The 15,997-nt window shown below is 33.8% G+C and overlaps 1 protein-coding gene across 1 annotated transcript; it reads right to left on the minus strand.

The window, feature by feature from the left end:
• Nucleotides 1-11,350: 11,350 nt before the first annotated feature.
• On the minus strand, nt 11,351-13,850 carry LOC114744598 (histone-lysine N-methyltransferase SETD1B-like). The gene has a single exon (XM_028932768.1). The coding sequence runs from the start codon at nt 13,664-13,666 to the stop codon at nt 11,561-11,563; it is 2,106 nt and encodes a 701-aa protein (XP_028788601.1). The 5' UTR covers nt 13,667-13,850; the 3' UTR covers nt 11,351-11,560.
• Between the last annotated feature and the right edge of the window lie 2,147 nt (nt 13,851-15,997).

The following is a 15,997-nucleotide window of genomic DNA, read 5'->3' on the forward strand; positions in this document are numbered from 1 at the left end:
ACACGTTTTGGCACGTGTAAATTGAAGCCATTAAAAGAAATGCACAAATGAGGAAAGGCAAAAATTATCACAGGTTTTACGTAATAAGATTAAATACAAATAGGTTTCTTAAAATTTTATTTAATACGAATAAGATTTGAGAGAAATTTAATATTTTCAAATTTGATTGGTAAATAATGCAACTCCCATTTTATAAATATGAAGATTTGACATGCAAATGATCATGCAACTTGACTTATAAATATTAAATCCCTTAAGACTAATCAATATTAAATGACATTAAGAAAAATATATTCATATTTGTTTTTTTTTATCCGAAAAAAATGCACACGACGAGAAAAAAAAAGGAATTAGGAGCGAGATAAATAAAGGGTTGGTGGCTTAATAGAGAGGGACCATTAAATAGACAAGAATATTGATCCGACTCAATATTTGGGATTAATTACATATCAAATGTATCCTAAATAAAGTAGCATCTCATGCTTAATATAAGAATTATAGTATTTTGTCTTTTATTTTTATAATTTTGTCCCCGAAACATTCCTATTGATTATACCCATCTGGTGATCATTAATATATGACTTAATTGTTAAGTTAATTTTGATCCTAAATATAAGACTGATTTATCATATTTATCAGCTTTTTCTAAATTACTCCTATGTATACTCACTCAACCATAATCAAGTAAGTGATGGAGGGAGGATATTAAGAAAGATAATTATGGTATTTGACAAAAAACATGTCATATTTTTTATAATTAATTAACTTACCTAACTTTCTTAATATAATCAAATTAGTTAAATAAGTCTTATATTAAGAACCGTAGGAGTACATACTATGAGGCTCTGACTAAAGGTTGGTTCTAGCACATATGATTAAAGAAACCACCATAAGAAAGTTAAGGAGGCTACGCATGTGGATCAAAGAGATCAAAACTTGCCACTTCTCATGCCATACATGAATGAACCAAAATCATCAAGTGCAACTTTTAAATTCCATCACCGATGAAAGGACTATTGATGAGTAATTTGTAAGTACTACTCCGTCTCTTATTATAAGATCTGTCTAACTAAATTACACAGTTTAAGAAAGCAGTTAAAATTAATTAAAAGTAATTAATATGTAGCAAATGTAATTTTTTTTCAAATATACCCCTATATATAAATGGATAGATGTGAGAGAGTAATAATGAGATAAATAAAGAAAGAGAATGTATTAAATACATTAAACTAGGGGTAAAATAGGTAATAATACATTAAATATTCAGAAAAACTCAAAAGGAACCTTATAAAAAGGGACAAATATATTCAAAAAATTGAATCTTGTAATACAGGACAGAGAAATACCTTTATAAGTACTATTTGGATATGGAGGCATGCTCCTAACATTGATAAGCTTTCGAGGATCCAACTTATCTAAACTTTTGTATGTCAAAAAAAAAAATTATACCACCTCCAATCCTTAAGATAGCGCATGCTACTCACTTGTTTGAGACTTTTTAACTATTACATTAATATCTTCCTTGAAACCTCATTGAAGACCAGATCACCCAATCACTTCCCACAACATTTCTTTGAGGTAACGGATCTGGGCCTTAAAAATTGGACTCCCTTCCGGCCCAGTGTTAAACCTATATGTTTGTGTGTGTACATATACGGTAAGGTTTCTCAAAAAAAGAAGTAAGGTTTCTCAAAGCCCGGCCCATGAATCCAATTCATTTTACTCAGTTGACGATCCATCGAGCCCCATTCCTGTATCCGAGTTGGATAGTAGCAGTATGGATTTAATAAATGAAAATAGTCAACAACATAACATTTAGCTGGCAAAAAAAAAACATTTAATAATGACATCAATTACATAAAGGAGGAAAAATTGAATTAAAATACCACCTCGTTATAACACAAATATGTGCGAAAATTTTGATGTTCACATAGACAACAAGTACAGAGTCCTTATCTGGTTCTAATTTTGAGCACATGCTTATGTTCATGCAGACGACAAATAATAGACTGAATTATCCTTTCCCTTCCAAACTATAATTAAATAAATATACTCGTCCGGTCCTTAATATAAAACCCATTTAACTAATTTGATTAGATTAAGGTAGTTAGGTAAGTTAGTTAATTATAAAAAAAGTGACACATTTTTCCTAAAACACCACAATCATCTTTCTTAATACCTCCTCTCCCTCTTCTACTTGATTATGGTTGAGGGAGTATCCATAGGGGTAATTTAGAGAAAATTGATAAATATGAGAAATGGGTCTTATATTTAGGACCAAAACCAACTCAAGAATTGGGTCCTATATTAAGGACCGGTGGAGTATCATATTTAATTTCGAGCAACAAAAACACTTTGATTCATGCTGTCCGTGTCACAAGCACATGTCGAAATATACTAATTTTTTTTCCGTCGAAATTAAGGAGAAAGTCATGCAAAAAATAAAAAAAATAAGCGTCATATTTACAATGTTTTCGCTTCCACTTTTCCTTTTTTACCCCTCCAAATTCAATTAAAAAAACAGTAATTTAAAACTTTAAAATCACACTGATATAAATGCTAGACTAATCTAACTCAAATTGGTGTGACTTGTAAAAAAAAAACTCTTGTTTCTTAACTGAGTGGTTGGGTGTTTAATCAATTCTTAACCCTTGTTGTGTATTTACTTTTTTATCCTCCTTCATAATGTACACTTTGAAAAAGATTAGTCTATCTCAAACAGCTAAGTGCATCTGCTTTTACTACAATAATAAACTTTGCCACCCTTTTGTAGTCCCGCTCGACTCAATCTTGATTAGTTTAGATTGTCGATAAATTCTATGATTAAAATGAGGTGGGTTTAGGTTTTTTTTATTTAAAAAAAACAATATTATATTTTTTAATATGTATTTAGGGGGAAAAAACCAACATTGTTCAGACTCTGTCACAGCTTTCTATCAGAAAACAAACCTCATCACTTCGATTAACAGACAATAATCTTCCTGATTATCATATTTTGTCCCCTTCTTCTCACACTATTAATTATTATCGCTGCTATTATCAATATTATATATATACTCCTCATGATATATAATACACACACATATATATATATATTATACTTGTCGCGTGTGTGTGTATAGTAAAATAAAGGAGGGGGGCAAAAGTTGAGGTTGACTAGATTGGCTCATTGTGAGGGCATGGCTTTATGAAAGCGTTAAGCATCGCATGTGAGGACTGTCAATTTGTGGGAGCCAGAATGTCTCTCACTAGCCGCTACTTCCATACATATATGTATGTGGGTGTATATACACATATATGTCACTGCTGTTGGCTAAAGTTTACAGCAGCAGCAAAACACAACGTTTATATTAGCATCTTCCATTGTGTTTTTCTTTCTTTTGTCTCTTTCCTTGTAGATTCCAATCCATCTGGCCAACTTTAATTTATCACGTAGCCATATACTGTGTTCATTTTCTTTTTGGCTAAAACATAGGTATTCTCCTATTCGAAGCACTGTTGGGCACTACATATGGGTACTTCTCCTAGCAGGGATTCAAACCTTAGTTCATCACATTGTGAGGGACTAGCTCCTTTTGTTAGACTTAATTCCCGTTACTATATTGTGTTCATTTTAAATATATATAAGTATACCCAACACTCCAATCTTATTTCGTAAGTGTATCTAACGTCTTAAATATTAGAGTGTTGAATATAACTGAAAAAATGATACTGGGCAGCAGGAAAATAAGATCGATGTGCTATATGACCATAAAAAAATTAGGGTGCTGGATATATTTGAAAAATAAGAACAAAGTGTTCAATGCATATTTACCTAATAGATATATACACACACAGAGGAAGAGAGAGAATGTTAAAGGAGTGAATATATACGCGTATGGTTATGATGGAAGGTGCTCAAGGAAGAAGCAGCATTATGTGTGTGTGTTTAGAAGCACTTTATATATATATATATATATATATATATATATATGCGTGTGTGTAGAACTATCTTGCTCATAGAAAGAAGCTTTTGCGCGACTTTTCTTTGCAATTGAATGCTCTTCATGAAAATCACTATCTTTTTAAAAGGAATTGAAGTCTGTATCATAGGCATCGTGTCCTCAATTATTTCATAATCATACCTTTTTTGGGGCCACAATTTCATAATCGTTTCTCAATTTAAAAGCCATCCACTACTAGCTTATCGACCTTTTTTTTTTTAATTATTGTTTTCGATACATCAATCTTTTATGAGTTTTTAATTTATTAAACTTATATATAGACGGATCTTTTAACTTGAAATATAGAATTTAGTTTAATTTAAGTTATCATCTCTTTTCGATCTACTCGAAAGTATCTGAATCTAAATTTTGAAAATGCTGCTGAAACTTGTAAAAAGTTGGGTGTAAGTTGTAGCTGTCAATTTTAATCTAAATAATATTTTGTCTCAGACTTCTAAACATGGTAAAGCCAAGAAGAAGCTGCCTAAAAGACCGCAAATTTCGAGTCCAATGAGTAAACACAAGTCCCTTTGTCTTGTTCTTTGGTTTTAATCTTGGTTAGGAGATAGTAAAATATGGGGTAAAGGCCCTGATCTAAAGACTCTAATGTTATTTTCGGGCTATATTCAGTATCCTAATTTTTTGTATGGTGCATCCAACACCTCAATTTTATTTTTTTAGTGCATGCAGTATTATGATATTAATTTTTTAGTTGCATCTAGCACCTCAGTTTATAGGATACTGGATGTATCAAAAATAAGATCGGAATATTGAATGCATTATACAAAAGATCAAGATGCTGAATGTGCCTGAAAAATAAGATCAGAGCACTGGATTTACCTTTACCCTAAAATATAAGTCACTAAGCATAAGAGAATCTCGATTGAAATTGACATCTTCTAGTGAAAGGAGGCACTAAGTTAAATGATTTTAGAAGGATTAGAATTCATACCCATGAGTGATTATTAGACTTCTTTCCTCCAAATTTCTCGCTATTTGTGCCAATTCATGTTATTAGTCCAATTTAACTAAATCTAAGAAACTAATAATAAACTAATTGCAATGTTGGGAACATAAAGTTTGATTGACATATATAATCTACCTAGGATAAGTGAAGATACCCACAAATTGGTTGGGTTACTTTTGAGAAAGATGTTATTTGATCATACTCGCAGAGATAGAAGGCCCTTCAAAGCATAGGATTTGATGCCTTGGGAATATAATTCTTGTGCCCTGTCTTTGAAGAAAAGCATTTCAAAGTGCTTTGAAACTGTACGAGGAAGCCACCTGTAAAGAGCCAAAAGAAAACTACACTATTGGAATTCTTCTTTTTTTTTGTGAGAAAAATTTTAAGAAAGGAGTTGAGCTCATTCACGATCCAAAAACAGAGCAGCTAACCCCTGACCTCAACCCTACCTAATGCCGTAGCAATTGAGACAGCGAGAGTTCCACACGGAGGATAACTACATGTTACGAGCTGAGGTTTTAGTTTCAAAGATATCTCCTCCAACATCACAACGTGCTCCAGTGTCAAAACCGCTCCCTCAGTAAGTGTGTCCAACCCTTTCACTCACTGAACCCACCGAAAAGGGGTCACTAGAATTCTTTTACCGTATACGATATCCATATCTTAATGGAATCCTCATCTTGGAAAGAAAAAAAACCTCATTTTATATAAAAGTCATGGTTATTTTATTTAAATACAATTTGTTCGCCTGCTCTCTCTCTCTCTATATATATCCATACCTAATATTTACTATGGGTGAAAATTCTTAGTTACATCTCCTCGTAATCAAACCCCTCACTTTCTAAAATCTTACCAAACGCCCTTCTATTCTCAACCAAATTCTCACGTCTAATTTGTTTCGCCTATGGTTCCTGCAGGCTTGTTTGGTAGGCAAAATAAATAATCAAATGGAAAAATATGTAGTAGTACGAGTATTATTTTTTCTGTTTGTTACTTAATATCTTGATTTTTTTTGTGCAACAAAAGACAATTCTTTTATCTTCTTGTGACCAGCAGAGCTTAATTATTCAAGTTTGTTCTAGATATGGCAATCAATAACCCTCCTGGTCTCAGGCGCTTGGCCATACATTTTAAGCCTAAAATGTTATTGTTGGGTATCATATTGTTGCTTGAATGTATTAAACAATTTTATGGTCTTGTTTGAAATGACTTATAAATAACTTATAAACAGGTTTTTAATCGTAATTTATAAAATACGAGGTGGATATATGAAAATAGTTTTGACTCTATTTACATAAACATGCTTATTGATTGTAAATCCAAACAAGTCCTTAGAAATTGTCATCCAACAAGAGTCTTATATTAGAAATGGAAATGAAACTGAGTTTCATCTTATCAAATAAACCAACTCTTTTACATAAAATATTTTCTTAAATGATTAATTAAGGGTAAGGTAAATCTCATGATTTAAAAATTGCTTATAAAATACTTACCTACTAACTTGACTTACATGAAAAATAGGTCTTGAATCAAGTTATCTCATATTTGTGTTCTTTGGCTGTAAATATGCTTTTATTGATATTTCTTTTGGGCACGTTTATAAGAAATAATAGTTAAATAAGTCGGTTATAACTTAATCCTTAAATTTAAACGTGGTATAATCTCATCCCTATTGCTTTAATAATTTAAAAATTTAATCTCTTAAAAAGTAAAATTATATATTTTATAAAACTCAGTAATTAAAGTTTTAAATGGTTAAAATCATAGAGACTGATATATAGTGGGTTAAACTTTAAAATCCGAGTTATAGTTGAATCAAAACCATAAGGATTGGGTTACATTAAATGAAAACTTAATGCTTGAACTATAAGTGAACTAAAATCACAGGGATCAGCAGATTAAATATTCCTTAGACAAATGTATTCATTTTTTTTTATACAATTTGTTTATTATGAATAGGCGTAGAACGGTAGAGGGAGTATTAAAACAATGGATCAAAAAATAGTATGAAATGATTAAAATTGATAAATACACGTAAGCCCACATGACAAGCAAACTTAGAGACGAATTAAATATTCCCAAGAAATGAATTGCAAGAATTAGTGTGTACTAAAGCTATCATTTTCACAATCTAACGAGTCAAGTAACCAAATGTACACACGTATGGTCTTAATAGTAAAAGGGAAAAGTAAAGAGGGAATTAAGATAAGATGGATGAACCAAAAAGAGCGTACAAACAAACCACAAGCAGACAACCCAACAGACACCTAACAACCTTAACCCCTCTGTCCTTCCCAAATTCTTCCTTCTCTCTCTCCTTTCCTTCCTTCCCTCCCAATTAATTAATTCTGTATTAATTAGTAGCAATTAAGAAATTATATTTAAGATAAAATAAAATAAACCTCAATCAATTTCTATATTTAGGATGGGAAAGTATTGCTTCCTTTGATCTTTAATACAAAAACTAGATAATTAGGTTGTAAATATTAATAAAATTAGTTAAATTAGTTATTTATAACAAATATGTCTCGAATTTTCTGAATTATTTTTTTTAATCATATGCATTGGAATTATCTTCTGATTGCAAGTCTCTTTAACATGTGCAACTAACAAAGACAATTTGGACTAAATTAGTTAAGTAAATATCCAATTTGTAGTGCAAAGACCAGAGGTAATATTAAAACATCGAAGTAGTACAAATTTAGAGGCAAAGTAAACCAATCTCTTTATTTTTTCCTTGTCTAGCTCTTTTATTAAGGGGATGTTTGGATAGAAATAAAATCATGATTTTAAAAATGCTTTTACGGTATATAAAATAAATATGTGAAGGAGTTTATCACGATTTGCGAAAAAATACTTCTGAGGCTAACCTAACACCCCCTAAAACTATTAATATGAGACCGAAGGTGATATTACAGTTTCCTTGTTAACCAAACAACCACATATTGTGCTCATCTTTGTTTTTGTTGTCTTGTACGAAATTACATTACCTTGCATCCTATGCTTCTTGACTTTGATTATTGCTTATTTCTTCAATAGCATAGAGACATCTTGTTAATCACTTTATCCTGTTTTTTCCACTCAATCAGCCAAAATGGTAGGCCCCAAATAATGCTAATCAGTGTACCACATGAATGATTTTGCTTAACGAAAATTTGGCAAGAATACTCACGTGACTAAAGATAAGTCAAGCTTCACATCTCAAATACTCGTCTGATTGTGGTGAATTTATTGTTAGATATGATTAGTTTTGATGATGTCAAATAATAGAGCAAAAAGTTTACATAAATTATTTATCTTATATTTTGACTAACTATCATACTTAATATCTTGTGTAGTTTCCTCAAGAAAAGAAAGGAGTTATTATGTTGCACTTTGAGTTATGGAGAATGATCAAGAGGAAGAAGAAGAAGAGAGATTGAGAAAAGAAGAACTTGCAAGATCAAATGAAAATATCAAGATTCAAGTTCATAGATTTGATGTTAAATGTTGCTATACTCAATTAGAAGTTTGAATGGCTCAGTCGGAAGCTAAAATATACAACCGGGAAGTTATACCATCATATATTGAGTCACCCTTCATATAAACATGGAAAATAAGCTTTAGAGGTGATTTTCATGGGCAATTATCGATCACTTGATCGATCATCCATTTATCGATCAAGTTATCGATAAAATACATCCTCTGTTATGCTCTGTTCTTCGTTCATCTCTGATATAGGTTCAGTATTTCTTTAATATCTCTCAAACCACAAATCCGTTTGAGGTGAAACTTAATTCATATGAAACTAGACTCAGAACACGGTTCATGGACACCAAAATCAACTTCAAAGAGTTTCATATGAGGGAGATATGGTGCTCGAAACATTGCAGTAAGGATTAACGCCTTGATTCTGACCTTCAGTCACTGTGATGAAGATAACTTTGTAACTACAACGAATTTTAGGGTAATTCTTGTTGCATTAGAAAGTAGACTCAAAGATATTTCTGGGGATAGGTCATTTGCAAAAATTGGAGTTGAATTGGAAGATTTATGATCACCCAAAGTTGACCTTCGTTTTGCTGGAATCAGACTTCGAATTTATTGAGGCAAAGACCAGAAGTTCTACACTGAACGATTAAGTTCTCAAGCAACATGCTACTCAAACATGTTATTGAGTAAAAGCTCTAGAAGAGATGAAGAAATGAAAAGCCATTATCATATGTTACTCGAGCCTGATCAAGCGACTACATACTCATCGAGTTACTGGTACTATCTCCTCAATTCTTTTCTTTTATCTTCATACATATTATTAAGGTTTTATCAGTAACATGTTGGATAAATGATTTTTGGATTACGTTATAGATGAATATGTTTATCGATCACTTGATCGATAACTGTCAAGTTTTATCGATCACGTGATAGATAATTTAGTCTGCTCAATAACTTGCTAGATTAATCGATCAACTAATCGATCATTGGTATAGCTGCTTAATATAAGATGTTGCAGGAAATAATCGATCACTTAATCGATCAGACCTTTATCGATAACTTGTTCGAATATTACATGTCTTCTTACTCGATATAGTGCTCTGTCAAAACCATTCGTTCAAAATCTTTTATCGATCAATTGATCGATCAAACATTTATCGATCAAATGATCGATTATTATCTTCACTGCATTAACTTATGTTAAATCATTTTTTTCACCTAATCGATCATTGATTTATTGATAAAATGATCGATCATTCGATTTCCTGAAACTTATGTTTTCACATAACGTGATCGATAATCAGTTTCTTTACCTTGCAGGATTAAATCTCTGTTTTTCATTTTATCGATCACTTGATCGAATATTCATTAATCGATTACCTGTTCGATTAATCCACATAGTCTGTGTTTTTTGCTGAATATATTCTTACTCATTGTTTATCGATAACCTTATCCATAATCCATTTATCGATAATGTGTTCGATTATTATTGGTTTAATATCTGTTTCTATAATACCTTGTTTATCGATAACCTGATCGATCAACAAATATTCGATCACTTGTTTGATCATTGTACAAGTTTATTTCATAACAGCATTTCACGATGATTTCAAAATCTTTTATCTTTTTATCTTCAAGCTTTTCTCAGCCTTCTTTTTACACATAACTCTCTATTAAAAGGATACGAAGGCAAACGTAACTTAAAAAGGTTTATTCTTGCATAAATCATTTTTAGGTCACTGTATTCATACTTCATCATTTATCGATCATTTGTTCGATCATCATATGATCTATAATCTATTCGATAAATGCATCTATCTGCTATATCTTTTCTTCATGTAATTAATCTATAATATAATCGATCAAAGCTTTATCGATCAAGTAAGTTCATCTTACTTTCTGAATATCTGATGATTGATTCCATGTTTTCCAACTTATTGTTTCTATAATTATCAGATACTTATCACTTGATCTGAGGAAGATTATTTCAGATAAAGAGCCACAACGAATTTATGATGTGAAGAATCGACGTTCATCAGAAGCTTCCAATGGCTAGTTTCAACGGTCATATTCTTCAAGCCAAATGGGAAGAAAAAGCTCAACGGTCAACTACCCAACATCATCTATAAATAGAAGAGCATTCAAAACAAGAAAAAAATGAGAAGAGCCTGAGCTTACAACATCAAATGCTAAAATGCTAAATCAACATATTCTCATTTAGAGCTCCGAGAAAAAACTCCCTGTCTCTGTACTTCATAGACTAAAACATATGTATTCGTGAGATAGAGAGGAGAGTTTCCCAAACGTGTTTAAGATTCATCTATCACTTCTTTGAGAGAAGAAATATTCAATCTTCATTATCCTTATCAGATTGTATCCTTACGGTGAGTAAGGGGAAGTATTTACTTCGGTGTGAGGTTGCTGCTGAATAGATTGGTTAGTCTAAGAATTGTAAGTGGCATCACAAGTGCCCGGATCAAACTTGTGATTGTAGTGGTTCTCAAGTACCCGTGTTAAACTTGAGGGAGATAGTCGATTGAAAATCTCAGAGGAAGCCTGGGGACTGGACGTAGGTCAGTGAGGACCGAATCAGGATAAATCACTGTTTGCATCTTCTCTTCCCTTACCTCTTTATATTTCCAACTAAACCATTTTACTACTGTAATTATGCTTATCTCGATCTATTGTTTTTTATACTTGAAATTTTTATGAATTTCATTACATTGCGAAAAGATTTTTAATTTTAATCAATACCCAATTCACCCTCTCTTGGGTTTAATCATTCCAACATTTATTACATATCCCAAGTGAATTTATAATTTTTTTGACCGGTCAGAAAATTTATAATTGGGATATAAGTAGCAGACCCCATTCTGAATTTTATGATGTCGTGGCCACTGACAAAGGAGGAAGAAAGTAGACAATTTTTAAATTTGTGACATGGCTCAGAAAAAAAAAAAAGTACAGGACAGAACCATAATTACCTGAAAATCACTGATAAATTTACAAGGGAAAACCTAAATGCAGTAACTTCATCATGATGACCATATGTGATTCCAAACCTTGTCCAATAATCTACAGAATCTCATAGATTATTTTTCATAATATGAAGAAAGTTAAAAACAAAAAAGAATTGAGATCAAAATCCAACCCCAGCCGCGCCGACGCCGAGCGCAGCCGGACGGTGATGTGGCTCCAGCTTCCTGTTCTTCCAGAAACAAGCGTCCGGGGCCAGCTTAGTCGACGACCTCATCGGCTCCGACTTGCAGCGAGTAAGTACAAATGGCTCGTAGGCATTGGACCCCACCAGCTTCTGCTCGATCATGCTCGCCATTGACATCCCTCCGCCGTGAGCCGCCGGCGCCGGAAACGAACAGGACGACCTCGGCGGCTGCATCAGTGGAGGCGGCCCCAGCGGCGGCTTGGCGTCAATGCTAATCCTCTTCTTTGGCTCATCTCCCCCGCCCTTTCTCTTCGCCGGCCTCTCGGGTAGCCACCGTACGAAGTCCGTACTGCACACCCACGTCTCCTTCGACACCTCCATAGATAGCTTCGGCTCACACATCATCAACAGCAAGCAATCGGGTAGAACCTGACCCTGCTTCTGTTCCCTGGGTTTCGGGTCTTCCGGGTCGGATCTAACTTGGGTCGCTGTCGATTCGTCTTCCCCAGGTCCCTCTTCCGTCTCTTTCTCTTGTTCTTCCTTTTCCGTTGACTCCACAGTTGCTTCTTCTCGTGCGGATGTTTCAGGCGGCACAGAAATTTCTACTTTTTCTTCTTCATTGTTTTCTGATTCTGACGTTACAGAAATTATAGGCGATAATGAAGCAGATTCTGAGATTTTTAGTTCGTTGCAACAAAAATCTTCGCCGTTGTCCTTCTCCTCCTGTAGTTTCTCTTCATGAAACTCTTCAAGTTCTGGTTTTTCAAGATCTGCGAGGACTTCAGGAGAATTATCACACAAGTTTTCGTCTTTCAGATTGCCATTACCTTCTTCAACTTCAACTTCAACTTCGACTTCGACTTCTTTTTCCTTTGCTTGCTCTTCTTCGACTTCTGGCTTTCCTTCACTTGCTTCGGCAACTTCACTAATTTCTGGGGTTGTTGGGATTTCAGATTCACAAGCTTCAATTACTGATTGTGCTTCTGTTTCTACTTCTTCTGGGATTTCTCGTTCACAAATGCTGCTATCTTCTTCCACTGCTGGAACTTCAATTCTGTCCCGCTCTTCTTCTTCCATGTGTACTTGTTCTTCTTCTTCTTCTTCTTCTCGGCGTAGTTCATCATCTTGTTCAACTTCTTCATCTTTCGGAGCAGGGGACTCCCAGAACCGATTGGCGAGAGCAGCCATTTTCACAGGATCAGATCTGCACCTCATCAACAAAAGAGCATTCTTTGGAGGAATACATATACTCACTCTTGCCTTATCTTCTTCCTCCTCATTCTTCTTCTCTACATCAATCTCAATATCTTCAAGCACGTGTCTTCTTCTACTTCTCTCTGGCGTATCCTCCTTTCTATCATCTTCTTTTTCATTTTCTTCACCCACCACCAGCTCAATCTCTCTCCCCTTAACTTCACCTTCTTGCAACGCCACCAACCATCGCGCAAATGCAGCCCCACAAGAACCCTCCCTACTCTGTCCTTCACCAGATCCCTCGCCTTTCCCTACCTTCTCTTCTTCGTCTTTCTCTCTCCCACAAGAAGACGAACGGCAAGGAAATAAACAGCTGAACTCGGCTCCGAACGATCTCAAGGCTTCACAAATCGTCAGTGGCAGGTGAACCCATCTCTGATTCCGATGCGTTAAATCCGCTTCTTGCTGCAAATTCTGAAGATCTGAAAACCCTTGCTCCGCCTTTCGAAAGCTTGCTTCTCCTCTCCTCTTCTTCGATCTCGCCCTCATCTTCTTCCCCTGTTTCTTCGTCTTCACTCGTACTTGCCCAATGCATGTTACTTTCGGCGAAGAAGGTTCTGGGTTCTCGAAAGCACATCCCCTCTTCTTTCCGGTCGTCGGGAACATCGGTGAGGCCTGACCGTTACCGCCTTTTATGCTGCCATTGTTTCTGAGCCTCCGGCTCAGAGAAGTAGACAGAGTAATCTGAGACGGTTCTCTGCTGCGACCTGGGCTGAGAATGGACTTGGACGAGAGCTTCATGGATGAGGAGGAAGACAAGCGAGAGGTGAAGCAGATGAAGAGCTCGCTGGTGCTGTTATTGTGATGATGGGGTCTCTCTACTTCCATTAAACTCCCTCTCTTCGATAAAAAAAACCTAAAGCATGGCGACTGAGAGGAGAAGGTTTTTTGGGGATCCTAAGCTAAGTTGATGAAGAAATATCAATGCTTTAATGGTGGGTGGGATAGCATTTCCAGAGAGAGTAGTACTACAGGATACAGATTGCAGAACACTGTGTGTGTGAGAGAGAGAGAGAGAGAGAGAGAGAGGGTGACGAAATGCTGTTTGTCTTTAGCCCAATGTAACTGAGGAGGCCTTTAGGTTGTGGGTTAGGGAATCGTAACTCGTAAGGTCTGGTTTGTTATATTTTCTTGACCTTTATGACGATAATGCCCTTCGTCTATTATTATAATTCGTGAGGACACGTGGCATGATTAGAAAGATAAGAGTGTGAGGGAGAGCAGAAAAGGAAGTGAAACTGCGTGCCCGAGAGCTTTGGCAGATGAACAACTTCGGTAATATCGCAAAGTGAAGTGGAGACCCAAAAAAGTGCAGCAAGAGTTACCCTGCGGAAAAGCTCCAATTGCACCAAAACAACCGTATTTTGTGATTGTTTAGAATTGCTTATCATAAACAAATTTAGTGAAAATCAAAATTCTTCTCGCGATTTTAAATATAAAATTTATTTTATAATATAATTTATATTATAAAATAAGTCTTATATCTAAGACCAGAAGAATATTATTTATTACATATACTACGGGGGTGTTTGGTATTACATAAAAGTGTTTCTGAAAAATGTTTTTTCACAAATTGAGATAAACTCCTCCGTATATTTATCTCATATATTGTAAAATCATTTTTAAAACCATGGTTTAGTTTTCATCCAAACACTCCTATAAGTTTTGATTAAAAAATTGTTTCTGAACACTCTAATGGTCGTTCTAAACAGTTCATTTAACTTGCATATAATGGCATACATTCTCTATACTGCTATGCAATTTTTCTTTTTGTAATTACTTCTGCAGCGATATATATATTTATATGTATCTATAAAATCCCAAGCTTAAAATGATATAGCCCGCATGAATATAAAAACAAAAAAAACAAAAGAATTATAGATTAACTATACTATTTAACTATATGATAGCAAAATTAGCAAGGTAGAGACGTGACTAATTTTTTCCACGGAAGCGTTGGATTTCAGATGCGCCTTGATGGGTGAAGAAATAATTAATAAGACTATCTGGTTAAATTAAATAATATTAGATTAATTATTATTTAAATTTAATATTAGTCAAATTAGCTTTCGCTAAATAAAAGATAACATTTGGAATTGATGTTATTTAATTACAATATTATAAACAATTGGGAAATGTTTTTAATATTGATGAAATTTTCTCTTTTCCTCCTCTGATGAGATGTATCTACAATGCTTAAGTAGAATAAGCTATGATAATAATAAAAGATAATACAATATTTGAAATTCTTATTTCCCATAGAGATAAGAGAAAAGGGAAATATCTTTGTATTCATTCACAACAGGCAATATAATATTAGATTGAAACATATTAATGATATATTTTGTCCGTAATCATGACCAATAATAACCCACAACACTGAAACATTATTTTATAATTGATATATTCAGCAGTTCTTGCTTCGTTCAAAGATTTTCTCCTGCATGCCAACAAGGAAAATAATTGAAGAGAGAAAGAAAATATTCTGGGTCTTTGAGAATGGATGGAATCCAGGAGACCACAGGAAGATGAACATAAATGTCTTGACACGTAACAAAATGGATATATTCATTCGGTCCTTAATATAAGACTAATTTAACTAATTTGATTAAATTAAAAAAATTAGGTAAATTAGTTAATTATAAGAAATGTGACACGTTTTTTCTAAAACATCATAATCATCTTTCTTAATATCATCTCTCTCTTCTACTTGATTATGGTTGAGAGACTATCCATAGGAGTAATTTAGAAAAAAATTGATAAAAATAATAAATAGGTCTTATATTTAGGATCAAAACCAACTCAATAATTGGATCATATATTAAAGAGCGAAGGAATATATACATATATAAACACATCACTCCCACATTTTCTGATTTGATCTATATGTAGGGTTAATAACATACAAAAGTGATAAGGTGCCACAAAACATGGGAATTATTTTTATTTTATTATTTTGAGCAATTGCATGAACGTGGCCAGCTAATCATGCAAGCACCAGTTTTATATATTTACATATATTCACACACAAGCATATATGTTAACGTTACAGAAGGCATAGACGTTGGAAAGTAATGCATTATATTTTTAAAAAATAAAATAAATATAATTTACCGTCACCTGCTTATCATTTTATTTTTGGTAAATTCAATATATAAC

This window comes from Neltuma alba, unplaced genomic scaffold, assembly GCF_004799145.2.
Source record: "Neltuma alba isolate B1F8T4 unplaced genomic scaffold, ASM479914v2 tig00000724_pilon, whole genome shotgun sequence".
NCBI classification, from domain to species: domain Eukaryota; kingdom Viridiplantae; phylum Streptophyta; class Magnoliopsida; order Fabales; family Fabaceae; genus Neltuma; species Neltuma alba.